At 40.8% G+C, this 25,889-nt stretch overlaps 1 protein-coding gene across 1 annotated transcript in view; it reads left to right on the forward strand.

Annotated features, from left to right (window-relative positions):
- Window positions 1-1,270: 1,270 nt before the first annotated feature.
- Window positions 1,271-25,889, forward strand: part of jmy (junction mediating and regulatory protein, p53 cofactor) — a 66,540-nt gene continuing 41,921 nt past the window's right edge. The window contains exon 1 of the mRNA XM_045692156.1: window positions 1,271-2,639. Coding sequence (XP_045548112.1) covers window positions 1,740-2,639 — 900 coding nt within the window. The 5' untranslated portion in view covers window positions 1,271-1,739. The remainder of the gene's footprint in view (window positions 2,640-25,889) is intronic.

The following is a 25,889-nucleotide window of genomic DNA, read 5'->3' on the forward strand; positions in this document are numbered from 1 at the left end:
GTGACTGCTTGGTTTAGAGTAGGCTAGAGTTTGGCTGCATACATTTTAGAGACAAAGTATGCCATCAAGTGGACAAAATGGAAATCACCTTGTAGTATACTACTGTGAAATAAACTATCATCTGTAGGTGGCAGTGTTGGGCCATCTGGCCCACTATCATCCCCAGTAGGCTTCAGTATCATCATAACAAACAGTGACTGTATCAAAGGCAAAAGCAGCAAGTAAAAACGAATTAATTCATGATTTACAAAATATTTTGTAGCTTAATGGCCAAAAGTTTGTTTGCACCATGTTTTGTTCTGTTACCATGTTGTGCTGCTCCCATGTTGTGTTGCTACCATTTGTTGTCATGTGGTGTTGCTACCATGCTGTGTTGTCATGTGTTGCTGCCATGCTATGTTGTCTTAGGTCTCTCTTCATGTAGTGTTGTCATGTCTCTCTTGTCATGATGTGTGTTTTGTCTTATATATATATTTTTTAAATCCCAGCCCTCGTCCCCGCAGCAGGCCTTTTGCCAGGCCGTCATTATAAATAAGAATTTGCTCTTAACTGACTTTTCTAGTTAAATAAAGTACAAAATAAAGAAAAGTGGAAACCTCTGTCATTTAAACACCTCCCAAACAAACAAAACAGATGTTCAATGGTGAGTCCTCAAAACACCAAATGAGAGTAACCTAACCATTCAGTTGATTCTGTCACTGGCAACAAATGGTCTGAAGTCAATGAAATATCTATTTTTTGATTTGATTATTTAACAAATTGTCACCACCATGCATGTTTCTATGACCCTTTTATGTCATGGTGCCTTTGTTATTATTTTATGTATTAGTTCAATGCAGACCTATATGCTACATTGACAGAGTGAAAGTTGTATGAGCACAAATGATTACTTGCCAGGGCAAGTACTAGTTGTGTTATGCATGATTTATAACACATGAATAAAGGTTTACATTAAAATTGATTTGATTAAAATACATAGGGATTTGTAGGCTACATTTGACTTTTGTTGTTGTTAATTTCTGCGTCACCACGTACACTGCGTGTCCCACGTGCAGATGTTTAGGTCCTCGTGCAGAACTACGTCACAGTACTTCGCAGTTGGAAGAAAACGTTTGAAAGAGGTAAAGATGCGACATCAAAACAACAATTTGTCGGATGGAACAAAGGGACAGCTCATGGACAATATCCACCGGTTGTCTTTGGACTATTAACAATCTAGAAGCAGTAAAGACAGTATTTCAGAAAGGTGGTTTGTTCAGAAAATCCCCCCCCCCCGGGTTTGACAGCACAGCAGCTCTCAACCGTTTCACGGCTTGTAAACAGATCCTCACACGTGACGATGGGAACCGCGGCTCTGCATTGTCTGTAGTCGCACAAAGGGAGCCATCCAGCGCATGTAGCAGGCTGGTGAGAGAGGCAGGTGGAGAGATGACAAGCCTGCCAATTTACGATAATAAGTCGACTCTGACGTTTTTCATGTCTGTTTTGTTCTTATGGATGTAGGCGAGCTTTTTACGGAAATATTTTCTTTACTTGATGTCTGATTTGAGGAAAATCTGCACAACGTTCAGAGGGTAATCAACTCCAAGCTTGTACACGAAGCTAGCCACGGCTGGTTTTCTGTAATCTTTTTTGTTAACGTAGCTAGCTAGCTAGCCTTTTTAGCTTCAACGGCGAACTGTAAAAAGAGGGGTATTTGTCTGTGAGCTCACTAGCTCCGTTTTTACTGGCTGGATGAGATGTCATTCATGATGGAGGATTCTGTAGAGTCGGACTGGGTGGCCGTTCGACCAAATGTTTTCGACGAAAAGGAAAGACACAAATTCATTTTCATCGTCGCTTGGAACGAGATCGAGGGAAAGTTCGCCATAACCTGCCACAATAGAACAGTACAGAAACGGACAGCGTTTCGGGATTCGTTATTGGAAACTGTCGAATGCGACCTCGTATCCCCCGTCACCGTCAAACTAGCTCCCGAGGCAGACAAACACAAAACTCCACTAAAAAGTCCTACCAAAAGGAAAGATGACTTCTCCACATTGGTTAAAGTTAGATCTAACGTCAGTCCGAAAGAAAAAAAACCGACAAAGAGCCCCATTCGAGAGAGAACGGCCGCGGTGGGTGCCTGGTCAAGGCCAGCGGAGAGTGTTATCAAAACACTGGGGTCGTGGGACATCGTGTCCTGCAAGGTGACCGACATTGAGGTCCTGGAACCAGCGGATGTCCCTAGTTTGCCTCGCTCCCCGGATGATGGCGACGGAGAGGAGTCGGACAGCAGCCGAGAGGGCTACAGCTGGGCCGGGCTATTCTCCTTCCAGGACGTCCGGGCAGTTCACGTTCAACTCTGCGCGGTCAACTCGGACCTGGAGCCCTGTCTGCCCCCCTTCCCTGAGGAGCCGGTGGGCATGTGGACGGTGCTATTCGGGGCCCCGGAGGTGTCCCAACGGGAAACGGATGCCCTGTGTTACCAACTACAGGTGTACCTGGGCCATGCTCTAGACACCTGCGGCTGGAAGATCCTTGCCCAGGTGCTTTTTACGGAGAGTGATGACTCAGAAGAGTACTATGAGAGTTTGAGTGAGCTGAGACAGAAGGGATATGAGGATGCTCTCCAGAGGGCCAAGAAACGTCTCCAAGAGGTAAATTCATCTTCACTCCTGTCTCTCAGCACCCATGTTTTATTGGGGAATAGCTAAACGTTGTGAACAACCAGTCTCCAGACAAAATAACAAGTGTAGCTACATTAATCCTCAACTGTTCTGCATGACTAACACTTGAAAATTGCTGCCATAAATTCTGAATAACACAAGAGAATTGATTTCATGCCATCTTATCATCATCATTCTGGTCTCACAATGAAGAGTAGTTAGTGTTTCACATGAAGGAGAATGCCTGGAGAAATTCCTGACACTCTTTACTGTATTTACAATTTTGTTAAGCTGGCATTACTGTACATTACTGTATACACACACACTGTGTCCATGGGCTGATGAGATCCAACATGCATGTCAGGGTCACCCAACCACATGGTCGTCTCTCTCCCTCTCTCTCAAATCAATTCAAAGGGTTTTATTGTCATGGGGAACATACATTGCCAAAGCAAGTGAAATGGATAATGAACAAAAGTGAAATAAACATCTGTTGCTCTAAACTCCACAGTCCCAGGCCTGTAATATGATCAGGCCTGGCCCCTGCCCTGACAATCCAGTTGGCTTGCTAGGTGGAGGGGAGTCCATGGTTATAGTTGGATAATGGGGTATGGGTCCACCACACTTGAGTCATGCAGTTCAGCAAACTTAGTTTGAATGTTATCATTTGAATGGCTACCATGATGACAAGAAAGGACAATCAACATTCTAGTAACAAAGACCAGTGCCTATGGGGGTGGATGGTAAAGCTCCTCCTTTAGGGCAGCTCCTACTATCACCCAGTTATAATCATGATCGTTATTGTAAGTGCTAGGGCACGCTTTATATAAAAACTATCTGCTCCTGCTTCTCTCTTTATCTCCCACTCTATCTCACTCTTTATCTCTCCATCCCCCTATGTCTGTCTTCTCAATCTCTCTGTCATAGTGTGTGTGTTTGAGTCAGAGACCACAGAACATCTGAGCAGGCTAGGACAGGGCAGGACAAACCGGTGCAAATAAGACTCAGTTGTTACTCACAATCAGGCTATTGCTTTGGCATTACAGAAGGGTGTTTCACTCATTATGAGGACTAGATTGTTATTGGGTAGGCTAATGTTAATTATGTTATGACAAATGTATAAACATTTGGCTGAACGTGGACTGATTTGTACTGTGTGAAGAGTACACTGTCCTTTGTTTTTATGGAAATACTTGGGTAAGAATGATGGCAGGATGTTGATGGCAATGGAGGTTATTAGGTTATTACTGGAAAGATCTTGTGTATTCCCTATTGCAATGATGACCTGGTTTGACTCCGTAAGGTGTTACTTCCTCATGTCTGGACTGAGAGAGAGACAGAACACTGTGTTTTCATATTGTAGGTAAATTAAGCTCATAAAACAACAGGGTAATGCCTCATCTAGTGTGTGTGGAGGTGCCTGAAAGTGACTTCACATTAGAGGTTGGCCGATTAGGATTTTTCAATACCGATACCGATTATTGGAGGACCAAAAAAGCTGATACGATTAATTGACCAATTTTTTTATGTATATATTTGTAATAATGAAAATTACAACAATACTGAATGAACAATGAACACTTTTATTTTAACTTAATATAATACATAAATAAAATCCATTTAGTCTCAAATAAATAATGAAACATGCTCAATTTGGTTTAAATAATGCAAAAAACACAGTGTTGGAGAAGAAAGTAAAAGTCCAATATGTGCCATGTAAAAAAGCTAACGTTTAAGTTCCTTGCTCAGAACATGAGAACATATGAAAGCTGGTGGTTCAATATTCCCAGTTCTTCAATATTCCCAGTTAAGAAGTTTTAGGTTGCAGTTATTATAGGAATTATGACGCGTCAACTATTTCTCTCTATACCATTTGTATTTCATATTACCTTTGACTATTTGATGTTCTAATAGGCACTTTAGTATTGCCAGCCTAATCTCAGGAGTTGATAGGCTTGAAGTCATAAACAGCGCTGTGAGCAAGCATTGCAAAGAGCTGCTGAAAAACGGAGTAAAGTTTGAATGAATGCTTACGAGCCTGCTGCCGCCTACCACCGCTCAGTCAGACTGCTCTATCAAATCGTAGACTTAATTATAATATAATAAACACAGAAATTCGAGCCATTAATATGGTCAAATCCAGAAACTATCATTTCGAAAACAAAACATTTATTCTTTCAGTGAAATACGGAACCGTTCCGTATTTTATCGAACTGTTACTGTTACATTGCACAACCTTCAATGTTATGTCATAATTATGTAAAATTCTGGCAAATTAGTTCGCATCGAGCCAGGCGGCCCAAACTGTTGCATATACCCTGACTCTGCGTGCAATGAACGCAAGAGAAGTGACACAATTTCCCTAGTAAATATTGCCTGCAAACATGAATTTATTTTAACTAAATATGCAGGTTTAAAAAATATACTTCTGTGTATTGAGTTTAAGAAAGGCATTGATGGTTAGGTACATTCGTGCAACAATTATGCTTTTTTTCCCGCGAATGCGCTTTTGTTAAATCATCCCCCGTTTGGCATAGTAGGCTGTGATTCGATAAAAAATGTACAGGCACTGCATTGATTATATGCGACACAGGACAAGCTAGTGAACCTAGTGATATCATCAACCATGTGTAGTTAACTAGTAATTATGTGAAGATTGAGTGTTTTTTATAAGATAAGTTTAGTGCTTGCTAGCAACTTATCTTGGCTCCTTGCTGCACTCGCGTAACAGGTGGTCAGCCTGTCACACAGTTTCCTCGTGGGATGCAATGTAATCGGCCATAATCAGCGTCCAAAACTTGAAATCGGCCCTAATTAATCGGCCATGCCGATTAATCGGTCGACATCTACTTCACATCCTCCACCACAAACGTAATGAAACTAAACGTAATTGTGTCTACTATGGTGGCATTTACACAGGGAGCCCAATTCTGGTCTTTTTTCCCCCACTAATTGGTCTTTTGACCATTCAGATCAGCTCTTTTGCCAGTAATTGGGCAAAAGATCAGAATTGGGCTGCCTGTGTAAACGCAGCCTTCTGTATGCTTTGGTTTTGGCTGGCGCCTATCCAAACTTGGGTAGGGAACGGAACGAGTGTGCTCGCGTACTCCCTTTAAAGCAAGAAAAAAGCGGCAATAGTACTGAATGTCTTGAGATCTTGAGATGCCGTAGCCAGTATACACTTCCTCAAAATAGTCAAAAGTAATCAAAGAGAACTCAAGAAAGTGGTTCGTGACCTAAAAGAATGCACCACCAGGGGTCATATTAACAGAAAAGATAAAAACGCATTAGAAATATCTTGCGTTTTGTAACTGCAGATCTAAAATGCTTTTTATTGTAATTTCTGCTAATTTTGTGCTTCATTTGCACTTCTTCACTCGAGATGAGAATTCACATACGGGCGTTCTATCAGCACACAGTGTTCTGACTGATGTGTAGCTACTTTTCTGTGGTGCTTTTCTCAGTGTAGTCTACTTTTGTCTGGTAAAATGCAAGATTAACTTCAAACAAAACATTAGGAAATATCCTGTCCACTTTCTTTCTATGATCAACATTACAAATATGATGGCCTTGCATAGTTTCTGCCCACTTTCTTTCTATGATAAACATTGCAAATTTGATGGCCTTGCATAGTTTCTGGCCAAAAAACCTTGCTTTTTCATTGTAAGCGGATTTGCTTCTGTGGCTGCTAGCCAAATAGCGTTGCACTTCTGTTGTCATCTGATGAAAATGAAGCTACAGTATTTTCTGCCAAATGTGTTGCACTAATGTATTTTCTGTGAAGGAAAACTATAGTTGCACGCCCCTGATCACTCTATTGAAGCAAAACAACGCTGTTGACTTTCAATATATAACGCAGGTGAAATGGTTTAAAATGCAATTTTTTTGAAGTTCTGTAACATTACACATATTGGTACCGAACCGTTCGGTACAGGGACCTCCTTTCGGTCTGCACTGTGAACCCAAATGAATACATATTAAAAAAATGTAAACGCTAGGCTTATAGGCTATGCCTATGATATCCTGCGTTGTATGCCATTGACTCTTGAGTAAATCTGAGCTATTAGGCTATTCTGTTAAAACAACTAGAGCCTATGTGCACGTTGTAATAAAAATGTGGATCTTAACTGCCGCATTTCAAACTATCCTTTTGAGTTGCAGCCGGGAACTATGTGTCCCACTGGGCACACATTGGTTGAATCAACGTTGTTTCGACGTCATTTCATTGAAATGACGTTGAACCAACGTGGAATAGACGTTGAATTGACGTCTGTGCCCAGTGGGGTACGATGGTGAGTGGTGAGGTCGATTTTAAGCCAGAATTGGAGGATCCTCCATCGTTTAAATCTCTAGTTTGGGAACATTTTGGCTTCAGAGTAGATCACAATGGCGATGGACAGAGAGTTGTGGATAAAACGTTGACAGTATGTTGCCACTGCTCAACAATAATGGCCTATGCAGCTCCCAACACCTCAAACATGTTAACACATTTACGCCGACAGTATTCCTAGCACCGGAGCAAGGCGGAAATGCAAAGAAACAACAGCACAACTTCGTCTCCCCTCTGTATTCAAACAGCCCTTCACAGCTGATTCTAATAGAGAGAAGAAATGGTATGCTGCTGACAAAGACAGTACAGTATGCTTTTCATGAGTGGCGCTTAGCTTGTTATTGTCGGCCAATCACAAGTCATCAAAGGGGCCCTACAGTCATAGAGCCTCTGTGTGGCAAAGAAAGTTAGGAGAGTAGAGGTCGACCGATTAATCGGAATGACCGATTAATTAGGGCCGATTTCAAGTTTTCATAACAATCGGAAATCGGTATTTTTGGATGCCGATTTGGCCAAATTTGTATTTTTTATTTTTTAGACCTTTATTTAACTACGCAAGTCAGTTAAGAACACATTCTTATTTTCAATGACGGCCTAGGAACGGTGGGTTAACTGCCTTGTTCAGGGGCAGAAAGACAGATTTTTACCTTGTCAGCTCAGGGATTCAATCTTGCAACCTTACGGTTAACTAGTCCAACGCTCTAACCACCTGCTTTACATTGCACTCCACGAGGAGCCTGCCTGTTACGCGAATGCAGTAAGAAGCCAAGGTAAGTTGCTAGCTAGCATTAAACTTATCTTATAAAAAACAACCAATCAATCATAATCACTAGTTAACTACACATGGTTGATGATATTACTAGTTTATCTAGCCTGTCATGCGTTGCATATAATCACTTAGGTACATGTTGCTCCAACCATAAACATCAATGCCTTTCTTAAAATCAATACACAAGTAGATATTTTTAAACCTGCATATTTAGTTAATATTGCCTGCTAACATGAATTTCTTTTAACTAGGGAAAATGTGTCACTTCTCTTGCAAACAGAGTCAGGGTATATGCAGCAGTTTGGGCCGCCTGGCTCGTTGCGAACTGTGAAGATTATTTCTTCCTAACAAAGACAGCCGACTTCGCCAAACGGGGATGATTTAACAAAAGCGCATTTGCGAAAAAAGCACAATCGTTGCACGACTGTACCTAACCATAAACATCAATGCCTTTCTTAAAATCAATACACAGAAGTATATATTTTTAAACCTGCATATTTAGCTAAATGAAATCCAGGTTAGCAGGCAATATTAACCAGGTGAAATTGTGTCATTTTGCGTTCATTGCACGCAGTCAGGGTATATGCAACAGTTTGGGTAATTTGTCAGAATTTTACGTAATTATGACATAACACTGAAGGTTGTGCAATGTAACAGGAATAACGTTTTGTTTTCGAGATGATAGTTACCGGATTTGACCATATTAATGACCTAAGGCTCGTGTTTCTGTGTGTTATTATGTTATAATTAAGTCTATGATTTGATAGAGCAGTCTGACTGAGCGATGGTAGGCAGCAGCAGGCTCGTAAGCATTCATTCAAAATAGCACTTTCGTGCGTTTTGCCAGCAGCCCTTCGCAATGCATTGCGCTGTTTATGACTTCAAGCCTATCTACTCCTGAGATTAGGCTGGTGTAACCCATGTGAAATGGCTAGCTAGTTAGCCGGGTGCGCGCTAATAGCGTTTCAAACGTCACTCGCTCTGAGACTTGGAGTCGTTTTTTCCTTTCCTCTACATGGGTAACGCTGCTTCGAGGGTGGCTGTTGTCGATGCGTTCCTGGTTCGAGCCCAGGTAGGAGCGAGGAGAGGGACGGAAGCTATACTGTTACATTGGCAATACTAAAGTGCCTATAAGAACATCCAATAGTCAAAGGTATATGAAATACAAATCGTATAGAGAAATAGTCCTATAATTCCTATAATAACTACAACCTAAAACATCTTACCTGGGAATATTGAAGACCCATGTTAAAAGGAACCACCAGCTTTCATATGTTCTCATGTTCTGAGCAAGGAACTTAAACGTTAGCTTTTTTACATGGCACATATTGCACTTTTACTTTCTTCTCCAACACTTTGTTTTTGCATTATTTAAACCAAATTGAACATGTTTCATTATTTATTTGAGGCTAAATAGATTTTATTGATGTATTATATTAAGTTAAAATAAGTGTTCATTCAGTATTGTTGTAATTGTCATTATTACAAATAAATAAATACAAAAATCGGCCGATTAATCGGCACCGGGTTTTATTGGCCCCCCAATAATCGGTACCGGTATCGGCGTCGAAAAATAATAATCGGCCGACCTCTATAGGAGATTATTTAATCAATGAAGGACTGGCCCTGACAAAAAAATAATAATCTTGGTCGACCGAGAGTCCTCTTCTTTTGACCATTTTAAATGTTTAAAATATGTATTTTTCCATATATCGACAAACCCTATGTGTTTTAATAAAATCAACTATATGTAGGCTACTGAGCTTGTCTGATGCTTTAGGCACACTGTGATGTAAATAATTACTGAAGGGAGCCAGAGATCAAGGTAGCCTAGCCAGAAGAAAAAAAAACTGTTCCCAATCCCCCTCCTCCAGCTGCTGCTGGCCTTCGCAGATTCTGCCGTTATCCTCCTGAAGTTGCCTGTAATAGGCTACACAAGGGGTCGGCAACCTTTTCCATTCGAAGTGGCACTTAATCTTACCATTTCTACCGATTTCCGTGCCAGTTATGATTTTCATATGCACATTTTCGTGGAATCGTTTTATTCAATTTATAATAAAGTCTTTGTACCTCAATCATTATCATATGTTTAATAAAATGGCAAACTATGTAAAAATAGTCTACATAAAGCCAACAAATAAAAACGTTGCCGCCTGCAGGTTGAAAATATTCTGATTTTAAAAATAAATATCCTATAAATCTCATTGTCTACTCATGGCCTGTCTGCAAGAAACTTGAAGCATTGTATCAACTTGGTCTGGCCTGAAGCTGGCACTAGCAAACTTGCAACATTGTATAAAATATTCTTGGCCTTCAGAGTTTCCTGTGCCAGTGAGCTCCTGACAGACACAGCTGTAGGCTATTTGCGCAAGGGATAAGAAGTAATCAGGTAGGCCTATTTTATGACGTTTCCACCGGATCAGAGCATTACATTTTTTTTCCTCCTTTCCCACAAGTGGTTATCAAAAGAGAACTGGAAATCTTTTTCAAATGGGCTATGTTGAGGAACTATTGTCATTCTCAATGGATGTAAAAACAGACTTTGTTTACTTGCTGTTTGAGGTGAATAAGAAATGACTTTGAGAAGCTCCACAGTGGTGGTGAGTTAAGACGATCAGAAATACTATCAGATCCCCATATGGGGACATTTATAGGCCTACATTTGTGTGCCGGTTGCCTAGGCCTACTTCTATGCGTAATCGGGTGCGCACCCTTAATCAACATTGACAGGAGTGCTTCAAACAAAAGACAATTAATAAATTGGCAACTCGTAAATGGAATGAAATACACCAAAACGTGTTCCTCACAAATGTATCCTAGGTTGTGCGGTCCACAAACAACGTGTCCACTCCGACAATGAAAACGGTAAAAGACTGTAATAATAATAATATATTGAATGCATTAACAGAAATTGCCGTAACTAAACAAACAATGTAGATAAAAAATTATGGGAATTAACGGTAAACATGATACTGGTGTGCCATCCCGCGGCCTCCACAATGGATTAGTCCACTCAGACCAGACAGGTGTGAATCAGACAGGTGTCTCGTGCTATAAAAAAATGAAAATATATTTGTGACTGCTCGACTAAAAAAATATTGGTCGACCAGTCGACTAAATGTGGTCAGCCCTAAGACCCGATGTGTAGTCGCCTGATTTGAAAAGGCGGTCGCGAGAGAAACTCAGAAAACAGAAACATTTTACTTGGCTCATTGAACCGGGGTTACATCAGTAACCTTCAATAGCCGGTAGATGCGGTTGTAATAAACAGTGGTTTCTGAATGCCTTTATGGACCAGCACCTGCGGTTTCTGGGAAGGGGCCTTTGCAGGGTCCCCCACACAATGTACACATTATGATGGCAATGTTGAGCATCCCCCAAAACACATATTTCCACAATTTTCTGCCTGTACGTCCAACATTGTAATAGCTCCTCAGTTGGTCAAGATGGTCAACCCCGCCCATTTTCTTGTTGTAATCCATTACAAGCTCTGGAACAGATATAAGTTCCAGCCACTTAACTTCTTATTGGCAGGCGGGACGTTAGCTGGCCAACATCCGGTGAAATTGCAGAGCGCCTAATTCAAAATACAGAAATAGTCAAATTAAACATTCATAAAAATATAAGTATTATACATCGGCTTAAAGATTAACTTCTTGTTAATCCAGCTGCTGTGTCAGATTTCAAAAAGGCTTTACGGCGAAAGTATGCCATGCGATTATCTGAGGACAGCACTCCGCTTACAAAAGCATGCAAACATTTTACAACAAAGTAAAGGAATTACAAAAGTAAAAAGACTGGTTGCAGTCACGAGTCCCAGCTAAACAATAAATGTTCGTTTTGTTGGCGCGTTTTGTTCAGTAATCCACTGGCTCAAAGGCGGTCACGACATGCAGACGAATACATCCTAATAGTACTGGTAAAGTTCGTCGAAACATGTCAAACGATGTTTATAATTAATCCTCAGGTTGTCTATTGTCTAAATAATCGTAATATTTCAACCGGACAATAGCGTCTTCAATAGAAAGGAAAAACAATGAACGGAGCGCAATCGTTCACGCGCGCCAAACAGCTCTGGTTCATTCTACAGTCCACTTAGAAAATGGTCTCATTCTTCCTAATTTTTCAGAATACAAGCCTGAAACAATGTCTAAAGACTGTTGACATCTAGTGGAAGCCATAGGATCTGCAGTCTGGATCATATCCCAATACATACAGTATAGGCAGGCATTCAATTGAAAAGTACCCACATCAAAAATATCCCACTTCCTGGATGGATTTTCCTCAGGTTTTCACCTGCCATATCAGTTCTGTTATACTCACATACATTATTTTAACAGTTTTGGAAACGTTAGAGTGTTTTCTATCCAATACTACCATGCATATGCATATCCTAGCTTCTGGGCCTGAGTAACAGGCAGTTTACATTGGGCACCTCATTCATCCAAAATTCAAAATACTGCCCCCTACCCAAGAGAGGTTAAAGACAACTCCAAAACCCCTGCTACTGTCACTTTCGGCCCAGGCTGTCTGGCATAAGGGTGAATGGTGAGACTTTGGGCAGACATACTTCATGGAAATGTAGGCTTCCCTCTCGGGTGTGCTATCCCTCATCTCCTCCCTCTGTTTCTTCCTCTCCCTCTGCTTCTTCCTCTCCCTCTGCTTCCTCCACTCCCTCTTCCTCTCTGTCTCCCTCCTCCTCTCCCAGTTCCCATTCCTCATCCTTTTCACTCTCCTCTTCCTGTCTCCCTCTACTCTCCTCTTGCTCCATTCCTCCTGCCTCGCTCCACATCTATATCACTCCAGTCATCTCTAACTCCTCTTCCTCCCTGCCATTTGCTGCTAAGCCCTGATTCTCCACATCACTCCCTCGCTTTCACTGACCTAGAGGAACAGAGTAACAGAGGGAGAGGAGAGGAGCAACAAATAGGATACCATTGTAGTCAGGAACATAATCTCTCTCTCCCTCTCACACTGTCTCTTTCTCTCAACCTTACAGACTCTCTTCCAATTAATCACCTCTTAGGGATTCCCATAATAATTTGTGTGATACAGTTACACGCCTCCCATTCCACACTCTCCCGCTCTCGTTCGCCTCAATCAACTCTCAACTAGAGATTTCGCCAATGTTAGCTGATTAGTTATGAAGATGGGACAGTTTCCAAATTTAATTGCATCGGTAGAAACAGGACAAAACAAGCACCTTGTTATCTGTCTATGTAATCAAATATCCAACTCAATATCATATGAGCTCCACTGCATGGGCATCTACCTTAACACAACAGCTAAGCTGTCAAATAATAGGAAAACAAGGCAATGTATAGCCTATGAATATCTGCACCTAGCAAACCTGACAAACCATAACCTAAGCAGACAAACACAAATTACTCTACTCATTTTGGTGGCTAGTTCGCTGGATGTCTGTATGGATAGCTAATTAAAGTGACAGCTGAGGTTGACGATTCATGAGCGCAGCCCAAATTTACTGCTACACACAACTTTCCTTGCCTGACGGACTAACTAGCAAGCTAGCTATAGCAAGCAGATTGGGCCGTTTCCATGTTTTAATTACATCAGTAGAAACAAGACAAAATACAGCTAAACACTGCAACTATTTCCATGAGACCGAGAGCAATCATTAGAGCTCCACCGCTGATGTGCTTGCCTGTACCAACTAAGTGATCATGACAGGACGTACTAATCTGAGAGCTGTTCCCAAAGCTTCACAGCATCAAACATCGACAACACCAAGCATATATCTGCTGTTTACATATTTCACTCACCTTGACATCACCGCTTTTCATTGTGCAAGTATGTGTTCGAATCCTTATCACCAACCAACATAAATGCAGCCTCTTTCACAGTGAAAAGTCGTGCCTTCTTCGGCGCCGTCATTTTGGGTAATGAAGTGAAAAAAATTGACAAATGACAGCATTACCCTTTTCTGGTTGACAACAATTGCCACACGAATATGACAACCGGTTGTTTGCAAGTCAATTTTGTGATTATTAACACTGATATTATTGTTAGAAAAACAAGGCAGATCGCGACCGCTATAGTAATTTAATGAAAGGCCGTTCGCGGCCGCTATAGTAATTTAATGAAAGGCCGATCGTGACCGCTATAGTAATTTAACCTCTCTGGTATCATTGGGACGCTAGCGTCCCACCTCGACAACAGTCAGTGAAATTGCAGGGCGTCAAACAACAGAAATTCCCATAATTAAAATTCCTCAAACAAACAAGTATTATACACCATTTTAAAGATAAACTTCTTGTTAATCCAACCACAGTGTCCGATTTCAAAAAGGCTGTACAGTGAAAGCACACCATGCGATTATGTTAGGACAGCGCCTAGCCACAAGAAACCATACAGACATTTTCCAGCCAAGGAGAGGACTCACAAATGTCAGAAATAGCGCTAAAATGAATCATTAACCTTTGATGATCTTCATTTGGTGGCACTCCCAGGACTCCATGTTACACAATAAATGTTCGTTTTGTTCAATAAAGTCCCTTTTTATGTCCAAAAACCTCAGTTTCAATTGGCGCGTTTTGTTCAGTTATGCATTGTCTCAAATAACATCTGGTGAAATTGCAGAGAGCCAAATCAAATTACAGAAATACTCATCATAAACATTGATGAAAGGTACAAGTGTTATACATAGGATTAAAGATGAACGTCTTGTTAATCCAGCCACTGTGTCAGATTTCAAAAAGGCTTTACGGCGAAAGCACACCATGCGATTATGTTAGGACAGCGCCTAGCCACAAAACACCATACAGACATTTTCCAGCCAAGGAGAGGACTCACAAAAGTCAGAAATAGCGATTAAATTAATTACTTACCTTTGATGATCTTCATCTGGTGGCACTCCCAGGACTCCATGTTACACAATAAATGCTTGTTTTGTTCGATAATGTACCACTTTATGTCCAAAAACCTCAGTTTTGTTGGTGCGTTTAGTTCAGTAATCCAAAGGCACAAAGCGCGCACTCAACATCCAGACGAAAAGTCAAAAAAGTACAATAAAAGTTTGTAGAAACATGTCAAACGATGTTTAAAATCAATCCTTGTTGTTTTTGTCATAAATAATCAATAATATTTCAACCGGACAAAAGCTTCGTCAATAGAAAAGGAGAAACAAGAAAGGCGCGCTCCCGACCACACGCTGGACTCGTGTCTGGAAATTTCCACTGTCCACTCATTGAAAGTGCTGTATCTCCCTCATTTTTCAGAGTTAAAGCCTGAAACAATGCCTAAAGACTGGCCACATGTAGAAGAAGCCATAGAGATCGTGAACTGGGTCCTAAGTCTTTGTATGGTGGATAAGCTTTCAATGGAAAAACAGCCTTTCAAAATAATAGTACTTCCTGGATGGATTTTCCTCAGGTTTTCGCCTGCCATGTCAGTTCTGTTATACTCACAGACATTATTTTCACAGTTTTGGAAACTTTAGACTGTTTTCTATCCAAATCTACCAATTATATGCATATCCTAGCTTCTGGACCTGAGTAGCAGGCAGTTTAATTTGGGCACGCTTTTCATCCAAAATTCCGAATGCTGCCCCCTAAAAAATATATATGTATGCATATCGGTACTGGTGGGAAAGCTCCAGGTCCATTTTGGAACGGGTCCTACTTTTTGGACACGTGAAGAGCTCAGACAATGCCAGGAACATTGTGAATTTTGTCATAGAGCTGTACTTGGGCCACAAATGGGGTGCTTTTTAGTTCTGTGTCTTTTGCAAAATAAACTAAAATGAGCTACAGTAATTGTTGGCATTTCATTTTCCCGCTGTACCAAAACTGAACAGTGGACCCAAAAACCACAATACGTACCAAACCCACGTGAACCGTTACACCCCTGCCTAATACTGATTCACAACAGGCAAGCCAGACATCTCACAGAGTAGGATAGAGAGAACTCTTCTCTGAATACAGTGCAGTGAAAGAGAAGGAGGAGGAGACTTGGAGGGAGAAGAGGAGGCCATTATGTAGTGTGGGTTGGTGAAGGCCAGGGACAGAGAGGGAGAGCAGCAACTCAGTGGACACACAATGGCTCCCTCTGACTGTTCAGTACAGTAGCCTGAGGCTGTGGGCGATGATAAGAATGTCACAGCGGATTGAGTGGAATGTTCACATTCAGAAGCAGACTTCTGTCAGTCATTCTGTAGGTGATCATGTCAATGGGGGAGACTGAGGGACACATTTTACAGGCCTCCATGCTGATAGTGAGAAGATCATGGAAACAGCAGGGACACTAGTCAGAGAATTACTGGGTTAACTCACTCTGTCCTTATCACAACATCGGCCCTGCCTGCCTGTCTGTCTGTGTCTGCCTCCCTGCACTCTGATAACAATGGCAAATATTCAAAATGATTCAGTTGAGGGCTGCACTGTTTGAGAAGAGATAGCAGCACTATCCAAGAGATAGCAGCACTGTCCCAAACATTTATAGAATTGATTGGAATAGAGCAATAATCTTGTCTACATAGCCTAAACAGAACCATCACAACATCAATATCATTTGTCAACAAGAACGTCCAAATTAGGCTACAACATGGAAAAGACAGAGTCAATAACACAAGGCATTTATAGTGTATTAGTTTATTACCATCAAGGTTATTACTGGAGGTCATCTGTACCGGGAATAAAAAAAATAGGCTACTTTCTCTGGGATCCCCAGGTTGGAGTCATTAAAACTCGTTTTTCAACCACTCCACAAATTTCTTGTTAACAAACTATAGTTTTGGCATGTCGGTTAGGACATCTACTTTGTGCATGCCACAAGTAATTTTTCCAACAATTGTTTACAGACAGATTATTTGTCACACTCTTCGTCGTCTGATAATGAGAAATCAGTGTCGGACCAATACGCAGCGGGTTGCGTGCTCAACATCATATTTATTAAATACGTTGAACACGGAAAAAACAAGAAATGCAGAAAACACGACAGGAGACAGTTTTGCAGGCTATGACAACTAGCAGTGCAAAATCAACTACCCACAAAACCCCAGGTGAAAACAAGCTCCTAATATATGACTCTCAATCAGGAACAACGAAGTACAGCTGTTCCTGATCGAGAGCCACACGGACAACAAAGAAATACACAAACCAGAAAACCCCTAGAAAACCAAAAACCAGAACATACACCCAAACCCCGGAACACATAAATATAACACCCCTCTAACCTACACATAACCCCCGGACCACATAGAACAAATACCCTCTGCCACATCCTGACTAAACTACAATTACAAATAATCCCTAATACTGGTCAGGACGTGACATTATTTCACTTATAATTCACTGTATCACAATTCCAGTGGGTCAGAAGTTTACATACACAAGTTGACTGTACCTTTTAACAGCTTGGAAAATTCCAGAAAATGATGTCATGGCTTTAGAAGCTTCTGAAGGCTAATTTACATAATTTGAGTCAATTGGAGGTGTACCTGTGGATGTAATTCAATGCCTACCTTCAAACTCAGTGCCTCTTTGCTTGACATCATGGGAAAATCAAAAGAAATCATCCAAGACCTCAGAAAACATTTGTAGACCTCCACAAGTCTGGTTCATCCTTGGGTGCAATTTCCAAACGCCTGAAGGTACCACGTTCATCTGTACAAACAATAGTACGCAAGTATAAACACCATGGGATCACGCAGCCGTCATACCGCTCAGGAAGGAGACGCGTTCTGTCTCCTAGAGATGAACGTACTTTGGTGCGAAAAGTGCAAATCAATCCCAGAACAACAGCAAAGGACCTTGTGAAGATGCTGGAGGAAACCGGTACAAAAGTATCTATCTCCACAGTAAAATGAGTCCTATATCGACATAACTTGAAAGGCCGCTCAGCATGGAAGAAGCCACTGCTCCAAAACCGCGATTAAAAAATCCAGACTACGCAACTGCACATGGGGACAAAGATCGTACTTTTTGGAGAAATGTCCTCTGGTCTGATGAAACAAAAATAGAACTGTTTGGCCATGATGTCCATCGTTATGTTTGGGGGAAAAAGAGGGAGGCTTGCAAGCCGAAGACCACCATCCCAACTGTGAAGCACTGGGTGGCAGCATCATGTTGTGGGGGTGATTTGCTGCAGGAGGGACTGGTGCACTTCACAAAATAGATGGCATCGTGAGGAAGGAAAATTATGTGGATATATTGAAGAAACATCTCAAGACATCAGTCAGGAAGTTAAAGTTTGGTCACAAATGGGTCTTCCAAATGGACAATGACCCAAGCATACTTGCAAAGTTGTGGCAAAATGTCTTAAGGACAACAAAGTCAAGGTTTTGGAGTGGGCCATCACAAAGCCCTGACCTCAATCCTATAGAAAATTTGTGGGCAGAACTGAAAAAGCGTGTGCGAGCAAGGAGGCCTACAAACCTGACTCAGTTACACCAGCTCTGTCAGGAGGAATGGGCCAAAATTCACCCAACTTATTGTGGGAACCTTGTGGAAGGCTACCCAAAACATTTGACCCAAGTTAAACAATTTAAAGGCAATGCTACCAAATACTAATTGAGTGTGATTGTATAAATAAATGCTGAAATAAATCATTCTCTCTAATATTATTCTGACATTTCACATTCTTAAAATAAAGTGATGATCCTAAGACAGGGAATGTTTACTAGGATTAAATGTCAGGAATTGTGAAAAACTGAGTTTAAATGTATTTGGCTAAGGTGTATGTAAACTTCTGACTTCAACTGTACATATGTTTGAATTGGATGTCACTTTTTTTGTTTCTATCTGACATTGTAAATCGGAGAGAATCGATTATACGGTGGCTTCGGAAAGTATTCAGACCCTTTCACTTTTTCACATTTTGTTAGGTTACAGTCTTATTCTAAAATTGATTAAATTGTTATTTTTTCTTGTCAATCTACATACAATACCCCATATTGACAAAGCAACAACAGTTTTAAAAAATGTTTTTTTGCAAATTTATTGAAGATTTTTTTTTAAACCATCACATTTACATTAGTATTCAGACCCTTTACTCAGTACTTTGTTGAAGCACTTTTGGCAGCAATTACAGCCTCGAGTCTTCTTGGGTATGACACTACAAACTTGGCACACCTGTATTTGGGGAGTTTCTCCCAATATTCTCAGCAGACCCTCTCATGCTCTGTCAGGTTGGATGGGGAGCGTTTCTTTACAGCTATTTTCAGGTCTCTCCAGAGATGTTCAAGTCCGGGCTCTGGCTGGGCCACTCAAGGATATTCAGAGACTTGTCCCGAAGCTGCTCCTACGTTGTCTTGGCTGTGTGCTTAGGGTCGTTGTCGGGGTGCCCAAGTGGCACAGTGGTCTAAGACACTGCATCTCAGTGCTTGAGGTGTCACTACAGAGACCCCGGTTCGAATCCAGGCTGTATCACAACCGGCTGGGATTGGGAGCCCCATAGGGCGGCGCACAATTGTCCCAGCGTCGTCCGGGTTTGCCCGGTGTAGGCCGTCATTGTAAATAAGAATTTGTTCTTATCCTCTCTGGGCCAGTGAAATTGCAGGGCTCCAAATTCAAAACAACAGAAATCTCATAATTAAAATTCCTCAAACATACAAGTATTATACACCATTTTAAAGATAAACTTCTTGTTAATCCAGCCACAGTGTCTGATTTAAAAATGCATACCATGCGATTATGTTAGGTCAGCGCATAGTCACAAAAAAACATACAGCCATTTTCCTCTCTCTCCATAGAGAGGAGTCACAAAAAGTAGAAATAGAGAGAAAATGAATCACTAACCTTTGATGATCTTCATCAGATGGCACTCATAGGACTTCATGTTACACAATACATGTATGTTTTGTTCGATAAAGTTCATATTTATTAGAGGTCGACCGAATAATCGGAATGGCCTATTAATTAGGGCCGATTTCAAGTTTTCATAACAATCGGAAATCGGTATTTTTGGATGCCGATTTGGCCGTTTTTCTTATTTTAATTTTTTTACACCTTTATTTAACTAGGCAAGTCAGTTAAGAACACATTCTTACTTTCAATGATAGCCTAGGAACGGTGGGTTAACTGCCTTGTTCAGGGGCAGAACGACAGATCTTTACCTTGTCAGCTCAGGGATTCAATCTTGCAACCTTACGGTTAACTAGTCCAACGCTCTAACCACTTGCTTTACATTGCACTCCACGAGGAGCCTGCCTGTTACGCGAATGCAGTAAGAAGCCAAGGTAAGTTGCAAGCTAGCATTAAACTTATCTTATAAAAAACAACCAATCAATCATAATCACTAGTTAACTACACATGGTTGATGATATTACTAGTTTATCTAGCCTGTCATGCGTTGCATATAATCACTTAGGTACACGTTGCTCCAACCATAAACATCAATGCCTTTCTTAAAATCAATACACAAGTAGATATTTTTAAACCTGCATATTTAGTTAATATTGCCTGCTAACATGAATTTCTTTTAACTAGGGAAAATGTGTCACTTCTCTTGCAAACAGAGTCAGGGTATATGCAGCAGTTTGGGCCGCCTGGCTCATTGCGAACTGTGAAGACTATTTCTTCCTAACAAAGACAGCCGACTTCGCCAAACGGGGGATGATTTAACAAAAGCGCATTTGCGAAAAAAGCACAATTGTTGCACGACTGTACCTAACCATAAACATCAATGCCTTTCTTAAAATCAATACACAGAAGTATATATTTTTAAACCTGCATATTAGGTAAAAGAAATCCAGGTTAGCAGGCAATATTAACCAGGTGAAATTGTGTCATTTTGCCTTCATTGCACGCAGAGTCAGGGTATATGCAATAGTGTGGGCCACCTGGCTCGTTGCGAACTAATTTGCCAGAATTTTATGTAGTTATGACATAACATTGAAGGTTGTGCATTGTAACAGGAATATTTAGACTTAAGGATGCCACCCGTTAGATAAAATACAGAAAGGTTCCGTATTTCACTGACAGGAAAAACGTTTTGTTTTCGAGATGATAGTTTCCGGATTCGACCATATTAATGACCTAAGGCTCGTATTTCTGTGTGTTATTATGTTATAATTAAGTCTATGATTTGATAGAGCAGTCTGACTGAGCGATGGTAGGCAGTAGCAGGCTCGTAAGCGTGCGTTTGCCAGCAGCCCTTCGCAATGCATTGCGCTGTTTATGACTTCAAGCCTGTCAACTCCCAAGATTAGGCTGGTGTAACCGATGTGAAATGGCTAGCTAGTTAGCCGGGTGTTCGCTAATTGCGTTTCAAACGTCACTCGCTCTGAGACTTGGAGTAGTTTTTCCCCTTGCTCTACATGGGTAACGCTGCTTCGAGGGTGGCTGTTGTCAATGTGTTCCTGGTTCGAGCCCAGGTAGGAGCGAGGAGAGAGACGGAAGCTATACTGTTACACTGGCAATACTAAAGTGCCTATAACATCCAATAGTCAAAGGTATATGAAATACAAATCGTATAGAGAAATAGTCCTATAATTCCTATAATAACTACAACCTAAAACATCTTACCTGGGAATATTGAAGACTCATGTTAAAAGGAACCACCAGCTTTCATATGTTCTCATGTTCTGAGCAAGGAACTTAAACGTTAGCTTTTTTACATGGCACATATAAGCACTTTTACTTTCTTCTCCAACACTTTGTTTTTGCATTATTTAAACCAAATTGAACATGTTTCATTATTTATTTGAGGCTAAATTGATTTTATTGATGTATTATATTAAGTTAAAATAAGTGTTCATTCAGTATTGTTGTAATTGTCATTATTACAAATAAATAAAGAAAGAAATTGGCCGATTAATTGGTATCGGCTTTTTTTTGGGCCTCCAATAATCGGTATCGGTGTTGAAAAATCATAATCGGCCGACCTCTAATTTTTATATCCAAAAATGTCAGTTTACATTGGCGCGTTATGTTCAGTAATGTTTTGGCTTCAAAACATCCGGTGATTTTGCAGAGAGCCACATCAATTTACAGAAATACTCATCACAAGTGTTATGCATAGGATAATAGATAAACTTCTCCTTAATGCAACCGCTGTGTCAGATTTCAAAAAAGCTTTACAATGAAAGCACACCATGCGATAATCTGAGTACAGCGCTCAGCCACCAAAACAAGCCATACATGTTGTGGAGTCAACAAAAATCACAAATAGTGTTATAAATATTCACTTACCTTTGATGATCTTCATCGGAATGCACTCCCAGGAATCCCAGTTCTACAATACATTTTTCGTTTTGTTCGATAAAGTCTTTATGTCCAAATACCTCCTTTTTGTTCGCGCGTTTAGTTCACTATTCCAAATGCACAAGGCGTGGGCACTAAGTCCAGACGAAAAGGCAAAAAAGTTCCATTACTGTTTGTAGAAACATGTCAAACGATGTATAGAATCAATCTTTAGGATTCATAAGTCTTCAATAATATTCCAACCGGACAATTCCTTTGTCTTTAGAAATGAAGGGGAATGGAGCACGTGCTCACGGCTGTTCGCGTGACTAAACTAAAGGCTTTCACCTGTGCCATCTGCTTAGAGTGCTCTTATTCACTCCCCTTTCACAATAGAAGCCTGAAACAACTTCTAAAGACTGTTGACATCTAGTGGAAGCCTTAGGAAGTGCAATCTGACCAAATTTACACTGTATATTGGATAGGCAATCACTTGAAAAACTACAAACCTCAGATTTCCTACTTCTTGGTTGGATTTTTGTTAGGTTTTCACCTGCCATATGAGTTCTGTTATACTCACAGACATCATTCAAACAGTTTTAGAAACTTCAGTGTTTTCTATCCAAATCTACTAATAATATGCATATCTTAGCTTCTGGGCCTGAGTAGCAGGCAGTTTACTCTGGGCACGCTTTTCATCCGAACGTGAAAATACTGCCCCCCCAGCCCAAAGAGGTTAACTGACTTGCCTAGTTAAATGAAAAGTTGTCCTGTTGGAAGGTCCTGAGAGCTTTGGAGCAGGTTTTCATCAAGGATCTCTCTATACTTTGCGCTGTTCATCTTTGCCTCGATCCTGACTAGTCTCCCAGTCCCCCCGCTGAAAAACACCCCCACAGCATGATGCTGCCACCACGCTTTACTGTAGAAGATGGTGCCAGGTTTCCTCCAGACGTGACCTTGGCATTCAGGCCAAAGAGTTCAATCTTGGTTTCATCAGACCAGAGAATCTTGATTCTCGTGGTCTGAGGGTCCTTTAGGTGCCTTTTGGCAAACTCCAAGCGGGCTGTCATGTGCCTTTTACTGAGGAGTGGCTTCCGTCTGTCCACTCTAGCATAATGGCCTGATTGGTGGAGTGCTGCAGAGATGGTTGCCCTTCTGGAAGGTTCTCCCATCTCCACAGAGGAACCTTAGAGCTCTCTCAGAGTGACAGTCGGGTACCTTGGCACCTCCCTGACCAAGGTTCTTCTCCCCCGATTGCTCAGTTTGGCCAGGTGGCCAGCTCTAGGAAGAGTCTTGGTGCTTCCAAACTTCTTTGTTTTTGCTCTTAGCCAGAGCAATTTACCGTAGTGAGTGCATACATTTTCATTCGTACTGGTCCCCTGTGGGAATCAAACCCACAACCCTGGCGTTGCAAGTGCCATGCTCTACCAACTGAGCCACACAGACCATGCTGTCTCCTCCCTGTAAAATTCTCCCAGACTTTTATCATAACTAACACGTGTCCATCCTCCTTTCCTCTAGGTGAGTCTGCTGGGCTATGGAACTCTAGAGCATCACATCAAAACACCTGCCATCCTGTTGTCAGCAATCCGCAGACTTTCAATGCCCACATTTTGCGGGTGACCAAATGCAATAAAGTTTTGTATAACAACTAATTTTTGTTTTATTGTAAGATTACAAAACAATAACTTTTTCATAGCATGTTGGTCTTCAAAATTTTACTAACTTCTGTGATAACTTAAACATCAAGACAAATACACTTAGAGCTTATGATTTAAAATGTCTAAAATAAATGCAAGTCTCATGTCCAGAGTGAATACATTTTTATTAATGTATATCATACAGGTGTCTCAACTAAAATATATATCCCACATGACTAAAGAATGGCACAAAGTGAATATGTCGGTGCTTGCGTCCGTAGCAGTTTGTATTAATTTGAGTGGTTACATACAATACATGTTGACAGAATGACTGCGAGACTGTTGTTGTACTCCCAGGTAAGGCCCTTGCTTCCGGGAACCACTGAAGTATTCAGTCAGGAAGCTTGAAGATGTGTATCACCATTAGGGCTGACCCCATGTAGTCGACTGGTAGATTATTTGGTTGATAGGCTGTTGGTCGACCGAGATTTCTTAAATCGAGCAGTTGCAATATTTGTTTTGTTATGGTGCACAATACTCCTGTCTGATTTGCGCCTGTCTCAGTGGACTAATCCGTTGCGGAGGCCACAGGGATGGCACAGTCCATCACTCTAAGACGTGATACTGAAATTGTATATGGCTAAATTATGTTAAAATAATGGTGCAGCACTAATAAATCTAATATTATTTTATAACATGCGCTTTCTCCCGCGTTGGATACAGCCACTGTCCCCGGTTCTGAAACAATCTTCAGTGCGCCGTAGAATTGGTGCCTTTCCCTATGTTGCTATGTGGATAATCGAAAAATTAACTAGCATATTGGGATTAGAAGAATGCATCGGGGGCAGCAGCAGAGAAGAGGAAACAGCCCTTGCCTTAGCCTAATTGTCTAAGAAAATGGAGGTCTATAATCAATAGCCTAACTTTTAATGTACCTGGCTTTATAAGTAATCCATATATATCTACAGAAATAAGACAGATGTTGCTTCTGTTGCCTGTTTGAGTGTTAGTTTAATAGCCTTTGTGAGCACCATGCCTCATGCAATGGCAAAATGTCAGGTAAAGCAATTTCACAGATTCGGGTGTTGTTAATCTTAGCTATGCTGTATTAAAGGCTTTACCATTGTTTTTGTTAGAACAGACTGGTATTACTAATCATTTATTTAGTGTTTACACTGTTCCAAACAGGCAGAAAAATAATATTGTAATCTAACAGCACCTGTTTGTCACTGTCAACATATGCACGCAGCTCTCGCTCCTATACTCTCCTTTTTCTTGATCTCTTTATTGTTATTACAATTATTATTATGATCATCATTATAATAAGTAATGTCGTTATCATTGGTAGGCTTAGTATAGTGGCCTTGTATAACCACCATCGAGCTGTAGGCCTAAGAGCACATCCTGTTGGTCTTAATACCGTAACTTACTGAGGCCTGTATTTCAATATATAGGCTACTGTATCAATCATTCATTCATTCATGCCTCCACACATTCATGCTTTGAAATGCAATCAAGCATTTTAGTTTTAAAATTAAATAACAAAGGGAGCTTTGAATAATTAGCCTAAACAATAAATACATTCACGAATGCTTACGACTGTTTTTAGTCTGCTGTAGTAAAGGCTTTATCTTTTTTTTTTTTTACAGAATCTCTCGTACACTTATTTATTGAGTGTTTACACTTCCAAATGGTCAGAAATAATAATAATAATAATAATAATAATAATAATATTGTAATCTAATAGCTGTTTGGCACACATAATACTCACGCTAGACTTGCTCCTATACCCTCCCCTTTTCTTGATATCCAGTAGTTTCCATAACTAAGTTAAATGTTTTCCAGAGATCTGACTTCCCCTTCGCCTCCTGTCCTGAGCAACAAGTAAACATTTGTCCGTTTCGAGTTTCTTTTTCACGTCCTCTGCATCCATTTTGCTGTCGACATTACTGTGTTCGGAATTCGTTATAACCAATTTATCGATTTGATTATGATAGGCTATAGGTTAGGCCCTATTGGTCACATGCATGCGATGCTTACATGTTTCACGTGAAGAGAGCAAGGGTTGAGGGAATAGGGAATATTTTTTATAAACAAATGAGGGATTTCTGTAACAGAACTTTTCAGTCAGAAACAAGTAAGAAAGTAAATGGCTAAAATGATGTTGCAGCTTCAGCACGGACAGTGCAATAAACACTTGCTGTGCTGTGGTGCCTTTTCGCTACAGTAGGGAGGAGAGTGAGACAACGTGCGCCAGTCACACAGGCACTCGCTGTCATTTTTTTAACACAGTGTAACCATTGGGTTCTTTCTTGAGTCATTTGGGTGTCTTAATTATTGAATCAAACAGTATGCTTAAAG

The sequence above is a fragment of the Salmo salar genome, chromosome ssa01 (genome assembly GCF_905237065.1).
Source record: "Salmo salar chromosome ssa01, Ssal_v3.1, whole genome shotgun sequence".
NCBI classification, from domain to species: Eukaryota; Metazoa; Chordata; class Actinopteri; order Salmoniformes; family Salmonidae; genus Salmo; species Salmo salar.